Here is a 10590-nt window from a genome sequence, read left to right on the forward strand (position 1 = left end):
TTTCCAGAGGGAAGCTCATGGGGGCCAAGTGGGGAGCCAAGGGCTTTCTGTTCGTAGCCCCTCTCTCCAGACCCAGCATGGGGGTGTCCGGGACCCTGTGGCCGACGCTGATGGGGGGATGCATGGCAGGGGGACCATGCACCAGGTGAACGTCAGGACCCCCAGGCACGCGCCTGGCTTGTGGAAACTTTGGACCCCATTTCCCTTCCTCTGCATGCCCACTGGATGATGTCTCGCGCCTGACTCTCTAGCCCTGCACCAGGGCTCGGCCTTCTGACTGAACTTCCAATTCGGGTGTTCCTTCGTCCCTCCCGCGTTCCTCTGCTTCCTCTGCTCCTGCCGAGAGGCAGCGCCATCAGAGCTTGTGGTTTAAAGACTGATAAGGTGAGACAGGTACATTCTGGCCTGTATGGTCCGGGCAGAACACTCGTCATGTCTGAGCCGTGCTGAAGTCCAGAATTTTCACGCACGGAATGAAGATACCACCCACGAGGAAGAATATGGGCAGAGAGCTGCGCACATGCACAGTAGTGCAACACCAGCGTGGAAGATTGGCGCGGCCGGCAGTAGTGTCCATGCGCAGGACACTGACTGTCAACTGGCCAGTGCTGGCTCGGCCCTCGCGCAGGCCCGGAACCAACACCCTCGGCTCCTGAGGCTGCACTGCGCAGGCGTGCTGCGGCCGTCCCGCCCCCACGAGGGTGGGGCCCAATCATCACGTGAGGCACCAACGGGTAGGACGGAAATGGCGGAAATGGCGGGAAGGTCGGGGCCTTCGAGCGCGGAGCCCACAGGAGCCGTGGACAGCGTGGAGCCAGCTGGAGGTAGTGGTGTGGAGGCGGCGAGGCCCTCCTTGGGAACTGGGCTTGGGAAGGGGCTCGGGGCACCAGGCGCCGGCGGAGGGGCGGGAGGCATCCCCTGCTCTCTCCAGATGGAAGCCACGTTTGTGGGAAGCCTCGGCTGTTCCACAAATGGGAGGCACATTTACCCACATTCCTCCCACCTGGATTTAACTCATTATTTGATCCAGATTTTGCTCAAGACGTCGTTTCATTTCTTTCCTAAGAATTTCCGTTCGTACCTCTTAAAATAAAGAACTCTCTCTTCTCCTGCCGCACTTAAGGGAATGAATAATTCCCGTTATCTTCATCTCACAACCAACCGGTATCCAAATTCTCCTCTTTATCCCATAGTGGCTCTTACACGTGGATTTCCTCCCACGGAGTCCCTCTTTTCTTCCTGACACTGACCAGAGTGACGGCACTCCCCTTGTCCAGGGAAAGAGGGACATGGCAGCCCCTTTAATTTGTTCAGAAGTTCAGAGATCGCAGCCCAGCAGAGTAGAGAATTGAAAACTTCTCCCCCTGCTATTGGGTGTTTTGTGGGGATTTCAGATGTATGTAACATGGAATTGTGCAGTGACTCCCACATGAGGTCACTTGTTGACCCTGTCAGGTTGGCTCGCGCTCCACCCGTTCAGGCACATTGAGGTGCTTTGTCAATGCAGGTGGCGGTCGCTCCCTCCGAACTTGCTTACAACAGAGCCTGCTTCGCACATTTACACATAAATATTTGAACAGTGAGGTGAGTTTAGCACAAAGCTGGCTTAGGATACAGCATGGCACCCTACCACAGCCCTCCTCTAAGGACAACAGAAAAGAAACAAGACAGATGCATGTATATCCCTTTTATTATGCAGCTGCAGTGATTGCCACTGTCCTAAAGAAGACTTTTGGTATTTCTCTTTCCAGTTCCTCAAATAAGCTGACATATTTGCATGAAGATTTAATCAACTTTACCATCAATGGAAGAAATTTAAAAGAAAGTGAGATTCTGTTTTCAGTTCATCAGATTGTTTCAAAGAGAGCAGGGGTGCTATCTAGTGTCACAGGTCTTCACATACAAGCTGGTGGGAAAAACAGTAGGTAAAGACTATGCAGTAGCCCGTCTGGTAAAATTTTTAGCATTTAAATAACTTGTTTGCCTTTTAGTCACTGTGTTAGTCAGGTTTCTCTTGAGAAAGTCACCTTCCTAGGGATCACACAAGACACAGATCCATGTACCAAAAACAGTGCTGGAGCCTTGCTCTTCATAGCAAAACATGGGAATGGAATGGCTAAATCCAAGTATACACATGCACACCATGAAATACCTGGGCATTAGATTTCTAAAATGAGGAAGAAACATAATTAAAGTCAAATGTATTGGACTTAATTTTTACATTATATATATTTATAATGGATACAGGAAGTTAAAAGATATGAGAAGAAAGCAAGTTGGAAAATTGTGTTAATTGTACCCCAGTTTCCATTTCACAGGAAAGTGTCTGCTGAGACCTATGTTCCTAATTGATGACTCTGGGAAGGGGATTTGGATTTGCGGGTGTGTGTGCAGAAGTGGAGGGACATTTTCAATGTCATTGTTTGATTTTTCTGTTAGGGAAATGTGGGTAGTACTTGTGGAATTTTAAAGTGGAAAGGAGAAAGAGAAATTTTTTAATGGTATTTAAAGATCAGATATTAATAACACTGTTAATTTCTTGGATTTGATTGTTGTATTGTAGTTTCCACATAGGAAAATGTTCTTGACCTTCAGAACTTCACAGTGGAGTATTAAAGGGTAATGGGACATTGTGTGTGCATCTTATTGTCAAAGATTCAAAAATATTAGCCAGTGAGAAATTGAGGTGAAGGGTATAAAGGATCTCTGTGTCCTACTTCTGCAATTTTCATATAAATTTGAAATTATTTCAAAATAAAAAGTTAAAAGGAGAGGGCTCATACTGTACAAGTGTTTGGTTTTAATTTTTTTAATTGTAGTAACATATAATTAACATAAAATTTGCCCTGTTAACCTCTTATAAGTGTACAATCCAATGGCAGTAATTATTCTTATAATGTATTACCATCACTACCATCCATGGGCAAACCTTGTCAACACCCCAAATGCGAACTCTGTACCCATTAAGAATAACCTCCAATTTCCCTTCCTCTATCCCCTAGTAATCTGTATTTGATTTTCTGTCTCCATGAATTTGCTTATTCCAGATATTTCATGTAAGTGGATCATACAATATTTGCCCTTTTGTGTCTGTCTTATTTTACTTAGCATAATATTTTCAAGGTTCAACCATGGCATGTATAAGAAACTTTATTCCTTTTTATGGTTGAATAATATTCCATCAACTGTCTATACCACTTTTGTTTATCCATTCATCTATCAACACTTGGGCTGTTTCCATCTTTTGTCTTTTTTGAATAATGCTGCTATTATTCACAACATAATATTAAAATTACTGCCATATTCAACATATACATTGGTAAATGTTTATACATTTATGGAACAGGTAAATATCTGAGTCCTTGTTTTTGATTCTTTTGGATATATACCTAGAAGTGGAATTTCTGGGTCATATTTTAACTTTTTGAGGATCTGACAAACTGTTTTCAACAATGGCTGCAGTGTTTCACGTTCCTACCAGCAATGCAGGAAGGTTCAAATTTTTTTACATCCTTGTTGCACATCCAACACTTCTTATTTTTCATGTTTTGAATTCTAGCCATCCTACTGGGTGTATCTCCTTGTGGTTTTGATTTGCATTTACATAATGATTAATGATGTTGGGTACCTTTTCATGTTCTTGTTGGCCATTTTTATATCTTCTTTGGAAAATGTCTATTCCAGCCCTTTGCCCTTTTTTCAACTGGGATGTTTGCCTTTTTGTTAAGTTGTAGTTGTACAGTATTTGCAACTAATTTCTTCTGTTCTTTAGACTGTTTTCACTTTCTTGATAATGTCCTTTGATGCACAGAGGTTTTTAATTTTGATGAAGTCTGTTTTATGTATTTTTTTTTCTTTTGTTCCTTGTGCTTTTGGTGTCACACCTAAGAAATTATTGCCATATTCAAGGTCACAAAGATTTTCCCCTATGTTTTTTTCTAAGAGTTTTCTGGTTTTAGCTCATATATTTAGGTCCTTGATACATTTTGAGTTAAATTTTATATATGGTGTAAAGTAGGGATTCTTTTTTTATTTTTTTTTATTTGTACATCCAGATTTCCCAGCACCATTTGTTGAAAAGATTATTATATCCCCATTGAATATATTTGGCATCCTTGTCCAAAATCAGTTGGTCATAAATGTGTGGGTTTAATTCTGGCCTTTGAATTCTATTGCATTTGTCAATATGTCTGTAGTTATGCCAGTACTATACTGTTTTGAATACTGTAGCTTTGTAGTAAGTTTTGAAATCAGGAAATGTGTGTTCTATGACTTTGTTCTTCTTTTTGAAGACTGGCTCTTCTGAGTCCCTTGCTCTTCCATGTGAATTTTGGATTTGTCTCTTACATCCCTTTTAATCTGTTAGGATCATCCTTTTGCTCTTTTTTCTCCTTCAAATTTATTTGTTTAGAAAAAGACAGATAGTTTGCTCTGTGACATTTCTCATAGTTCTGCATGCTGCTAATTGCATTCCCATATGTCATTTAACACATTCCTCATCCCTGTCTTCATGGAACTGGTATTCAGATCTACTGGCTTAATGACTTGTAGGTTTCATTTATTTGGCAGTAATCCTTAATGGGTATTTCACAATGTTTGGTTATTTTTATTGTAAAGTTATTGGCCATTAATAATCACTGTCTAGATCTAATCATTCATTAAGAATTTTAAAATCAGTATCTATATTGATCTTTTAAAATTTGTTAATGAGATGTTTCAGAGAGGTTTTATAATCATTTTTTATTTATATGGGAAAGCTATTTATATATATATTATCTTATTAAATTTCCTTCCTAGTCCTTATGATGCTTTATATGGTTTTCTAGAACTTTCTAATTGACATGTCATTGCTAGTTTTAGTATTTTTGACTCCTTGTTTCCATTTTTTTATTCCCCCCGCCCCCACATTTTTTCTTGCATTATTACATTAGTAAGCTTTGAACAACCCTGACTGGCATCAGCAGTGAGGTGCTGTCATCTTTCCTTGACTCTGAGTTTTATTTAGGGGATATCTGTGGTATCATTTCACCCTTTGGGGAATAGCTGACCATTAAGGGCCCCTGAATCATCTTTGGTGCCCTGACCACTTCAGGACTTTGGCTGGACACCTGTCCTCAGATTACCTTAACCCCCACCCAGAGCTGTCTGACCTGCATTCAGGCCTCTTACTCTTAATAGATTCTGAATTTTTAAATTTTGTTTCCACAGGGCAGGCCAAGTCCTCAAGGAAAATTGAAGACTTGATGGAAATGGTGAAAAAACTACAGAAAGGTCATGTGTCTCCTTTGTTCTTTTGTGTCTGAGGCACATCCTGGGGCTTGGGAACAGGCAGACATAGATTCAATCCAGGCCCCACATTTCACGGTGTTGGGAAATTATCCCATTCTCTTTCTCTTTCTTTCAAAATTTAATTTTTTGAACTAACAATATGACCCCATGGCTCAAAATTAAAGAACTCTGTTGCTGACCACCTCTTTAGTTCTCACTACATTCGGAATGAAACCAAGAAGACTTCATATTCTATCCCTTCCTTCCACCTCACTTCCTGCTATTTTCTTCTTGCTCACTGAGTTCCCTCTGGCACATTCCCACCTCAGGGAGGGTCTTCCTATTTACTCTCCCCATGCCCCTTACCAGAGAGCTACTCCCCTCAGTTGATCTGGGTCCTCAGAGGCTTCCTGTATCTGAAAGTTGCCCACTCCCACTTTTCAACCACTTGCCTCACTTTATTCCTCCTAATAGTAGTTACCACCATGTATTTTATGTCTGTTTTCTGAAACCCTTACCCAGAATATAAGCCCCTTGAGGGGTATACACAGTGTCTGTTCACAGGTGAATGAAAGCAGCAGAGACATAGGGCTGGTACCCTCCCACCTCTGCTTGTTCTGTACAGCTGGTCACCTGTCACCTCTGGCTCAGTCTCCTTTCCTCCCTGCAGTGGGAAGCCTGGAGCCTCGGATTGAGGTCCTGATTAACCGTATTAATGAAGTTCAACAAGGTAAACTCAGAAACTTGGCTGCCAGCCAGTGCCAACCATAAGATTTGCATGGCCCGGTACAAAGTGAGGTGTGGGGCACTTGTTCAAAAATTCCTAGGAATTTTTGAAGACAGGGATAGTAGAGCATTAAACCAAGCATAGGACCCTATTACGATGGTGACCTGTGTGACTGCACACCCTTGAAGCTGGCACTTGGTGCCAGTTGAACCCAACCAGAATAACCTGAGGTTTGAAAGCCCCCTTTTCTCCTCTGAAAAATCTGGACCCTTCCAAGATTGCATGAAGACAAATGTGAAATGTCATAGTTCAGAAGGGAATAATAGCAAGGCTGGCAGCTGCACCAGTATAATGTCTGAACTTGTGCTCTTTGCCTCAGCAAAAAAGAAAGCCAGTGAAGAGCTGGGAGAGGCCCGTGCCCTCTGGGAAGCCCTGCAGAAAGAACTGGATTCATGTAAGTTTGGAAGGGGCCCCCAGAGTTCCCTCAATTTCTTGTGCCTCCCCAAACACAGTCTTCAAAAGACTCAGCATCCTTGCTGTGGCCCACAGACCCTCTTCTGCAGCCTCAGAGCCTATCACTCTCCCTGTGTCCCACTCAGCTGGTATAGTGTTTCCAAAACACCCTCTGAGAACACTCCCAGTTCAGGCCCTTTGCCTGGCTTTTCTCTCTGTCCAGAACACTGTTCCTGCCAGATAACCTGGACAGCCAACTTCCTGTTGCCTCATGGCCTTTCAGCTCTAATGTCCCCTCTCAGAGAGGCTTTCCATGATCCTCCCATCTGAAAACTGAACCCTGCTCCAACCTGGTCACATGCCTCTCGGCGACTTGATTTGTTCCTTCATTGTTCTTATCTCCATATGTGATATACTGATTTCTTTCTCTACCCTCCATGTAAAAGACTCGGTGCATTCCACCAAGTCTTCGTACTACCATTTGTAAATGTCAGGGCCCTTTGGTGCTTACAGTGAATATGGACACAAAAGGGGAAGGGCTTGCCTTGAGGTATTTACATTTGGGATTGTAGGTAGGGGCATACCAAACCTCAGCACAGCACCTGTGTGACCATGGGTGCAGTGGGTGGTCTCTGGTGCCTGAACATGTCACTGTGTTTTCCAGCAATTGGAGAGAAGGTACGCCTGGAGGAGATCTTGAACAAAAAGCAAGGTATTTGCAGCTACTTGGTCTCTGTGCCTTTACCTGTGTCACCCTATATAAATCCCTATAGGAATCTTTTGAAACCTGAGCCAGGTTCCAACCCTCCTGTGTCTTCTACCAGAATTGCAGTAAATCTGTTTCCCACAAGACCTGTCATGATCTTCCCAAACCTGATGCCCTTGATGAACTCTCAAAAAAGCCCCTTGGTTCCTCTCCCTGCAGAGACACTCAGGATCCTCCGGCTACACTGCCAGGAAAAAGAATGTGAGTCACAGAGGTAAGAAGTTCCACCTAAGCCTTGCCTTGTCCTATCCCTTCATTTTGTAGAGAAAGGGAAATAGCCTTCAGACTCACACCCCCCATTACTTCCCACTATAAAATGTATAGTCAAGCAAGTGTCTTCCCCCCTCAGCCCCAACGTGAGGCAGTGGTGTTAAGGGTAACTTATTCAGTGGTTCATCTGCTGGTTTGTCAATTAAATTTCGTTCTGTGACTTTTATTTTTCATGATCCAGCTCCTCAGCTGTCTATTCACTTATCTGTCTCTCCATTCATTTGCACTTCCATTCTGTTATCTGTCCACTAGTCACCAATCCTTCCAGCTACTCATCACCCACACACCCATTTATCCAATTCACCATCCATCCACCAAACTCTCAACTGTCTGCTCATCTAAACATGTGTCCATTCTCTCTCCATTAATCCTTTATCTTTTCATCCATTTCTCCACCTCCTTAATTCTCATGTAACTCATTTTTGTGATCAGAGACCGTAAGCTCTGGCACACAGCGATTGTAACTATTTGGGAAATCTGATGAAATTGATGTGTCTGTGCATGTACACTTGGCCATGCCCATGCTGATTTCCTGAATCCTCATCATGATACTCTGAAGAAGCCAGTGCTCAAGCCACTCCCTCAACCCCACCATGTTGCACAGAAGGAAACTAGAAGCCAAGGAGGTGAGGTACCAGGGGTTCCAGTGGAGTAGCAGAGCCACTCGAAGCTGGGCTTACAGAATCTTCCACAGCAAACTGCTGGGTCCACATGTAAGCTTCTTGGGAAGGCAGCCCTGGCCTGATAGAGAAATCACAAGCTTCTCATCTCAGGCCCTTCCTTAGCTCCCACCTTTTGGGGGATCATTCAGGGAACATGACTGAGGATGGCCTTGTCCCTCCTCAGGAAGCACACCATGTTGGAGGACTGCAAGGAGCGAATTTCTGCCCTGGACTCCCAGATTGCAGAGGAGAAGAATAAACAGAGGCAGCTGAGGTGAAGTCCAGTGCCCAAGGCCTGGGCAGCTTGGGATGGGCTATAAACATACGGCAAGCTGGGTACAGGAGAAGCTGTGTGAGCTGGGGCTTGGAAGGTCAGGCTGGTGAAGGTGCTCCTAGCAGAGCAAAGAGCAGGAGCCTCTGGGGAAGGGGTTCTCAACCCCTCAACCTTTTGTTCTGGGTCCCCAGGTTGGATTTTGAGGAACAGCTGGAGGAGCTGATGCGCCAGCACAAGGACCTTTCAGAATTTCACGTGAGTCACAGTCATCGTTGCTCACCCAAATCTTCCATAACAGCTCCTATGAAGACCTGCTACATAGGCCCCAAACCATGGATTATCCTTGAGTCTGGTCTCCTTTTTCGCTGGCACACCCAGTTTCTTGTGCCATAATGAGAAAATGGCCTCAGTCCAGTCACTCTTCACCCTCACTGACAGCCAGTGTTGTCCTCACAGCTGCTCCTGCCCACCCCTTTGCATCCCTCCCTACTGCCCTCTATGATCCATCCACCCTCAGCCATCAAAAGAAACCTTGACAAGACCAAGGCCTGGTTACTCATATACCGATATCCATGGAAAATGTTTGGAATCCTCACAATGGGGAATAACCTGGCCCGTCTTTGCCCTCTTAGGCTTACTTTTAGGTTGGGAGGAGGATACCAGAAGCTAAAGCAAAAGTAGGCAGAGTGAAATGGCAGTGTCAGGAGGAAGGAGCCTCGCTGCAAATAAAATAATTCCTAGCATTTGCAGGATTCCCTTCAGATTCGATTTAAATTCTTGCAAAATTCCTGAATATCAGCAGTCAACATGTGCTTCTCCACAGCACTCCGGGCCTCTCTTGTGAGAGTTCATGGTACAGGCCTGCCTGGATGGGGGAAAGGGAGGGGGAGAGTGGTGGGGATTGACTTACTGAGTGGGGTGCTTGGTGAGCGGCCGGGTCCAGGAAGGCTTCTCTGTAGCTTGTGGGAGGAGGTCCGGAGGGGTGGACAGGCTTCCCTTCTGTCACTTCAGAGTCCTGAGCGGCTGGCGCAGGAGATCAGCACCCTGGATGGCAGCAAGGAGCAGCTGCTCAAGGAAGGTGAGGCCCGGAGGGTTGGCGACCCTGTCCTTCCCTACCTGCAATGACTTGCTGTCCCCTCTTCCCACCACAGAGAAGCTGGTGCAGGCGAAGCTGGAAGACGTGAAGCTTCGGCTGCATGCCCTGTGCGGGGCTGAGGGCCCCACCACCATCACTGAGGGCATCTTTCTCCGCAGCCAGGAGGCCACTGCTGCCATGTAAGGACAGGGCAGGGCAGGGTGCAGCGGGCAGTGTGGGGGCAGGAGGGCGCGGTTGGCCAGGGTGCTGATGACCCCCTCCCCCGCCCTTCAGGCAGCTGTTTGAGGAGGAGAACCGGAAGGCCGAGTTACTCCTAGAGGTTGCCCAGCAGCGCTACCAGCAGCTGCAGCAGAAACGCCAGCAGCTGCAGGAAAAGCACCAGAGGTGGATATAGGGCCCCCCAGTGCATATGGCGAAGGTGGCTTTGGGGTTCTCACCTGCCCCCCTGCCTTCTGTCTCCTGTCTCTTCTGAGCCTCTCCCAGTTTGAGCTGACAAAGTTCTCAGGGCTTTGCACCCACTTGTCCCTCTTCCCACTTTGCCCTTTTCCCTCCCCCTCCTCCGTCTCCTCCCCATCCCATCTTGCCTCTTTTCCAGGCTGAAAGAGGAGCTTGAGAAATATGGAGTTCAGGTCCCTGCCCAAGCACAGAGTGCCCAAGAGGAAGGGTCCTGCCTGGGAGAAGTGGTGAGCATGGGGGCTTGCGGGGAGAGATATGGGAGCGTAGACTATCCACCAGGGATCAGAGAAGGGGTCTGTAGGGAAGGGCATTCCTGGCAGGGCACCACCTGGACAAAGGTGCTGAGGCTGGAGCAGTATGGTGGGGGCTAAGAGGAGTAGGCTGGAGGAGGTGGGTGCGGGAATGCATGTAAACTCCCATTCAGAACTCTGACTCCTTGTCCCTCCCAGGTGCCATGCCTCCTGCAGGGCAAACCCAGGCTCCTTGGAGTCAGAGAGGAGGAAGAACCACTGCTGTCCACCAAAGAGGGCCTGCCCAACTAGGCCAGCAGCACACCTGAGCCCTCCCTCCTCTCCACCTTATCCCAGTCTATGGGAAATAAAGGCTGTTTGCACATCA

The 10590-nt window shown here is 46.1% G+C and overlaps 1 protein-coding gene across 1 annotated transcript; it reads left to right on the forward strand.

The window, feature by feature from the left end:
* The first annotated feature begins 687 nt into the window (after window positions 1-687).
* On the forward strand, window positions 688-10590 carry SYCE1 (synaptonemal complex central element protein 1). The gene is made up of 13 exons (XM_077126473.1): window positions 688-824; window positions 5209-5271; window positions 5939-5998; window positions 6375-6449; window positions 7113-7160; window positions 7374-7428; window positions 8331-8420; window positions 8612-8675; window positions 9432-9498; window positions 9572-9695; window positions 9790-9900; window positions 10112-10199; window positions 10422-10590. Exons 1-13 carry the CDS (start codon window positions 746-748, stop codon window positions 10512-10514), a joined length of 1017 nt encoding a protein of 338 aa, XP_076982588.1. The 5' UTR covers window positions 688-745; the 3' UTR covers window positions 10515-10590.

The sequence above is a fragment of the Tamandua tetradactyla genome, chromosome 13 (genome assembly GCF_023851605.1).
Source record: "Tamandua tetradactyla isolate mTamTet1 chromosome 13, mTamTet1.pri, whole genome shotgun sequence".
Classification (NCBI taxonomy): domain Eukaryota; kingdom Metazoa; phylum Chordata; class Mammalia; order Pilosa; family Myrmecophagidae; genus Tamandua; species Tamandua tetradactyla.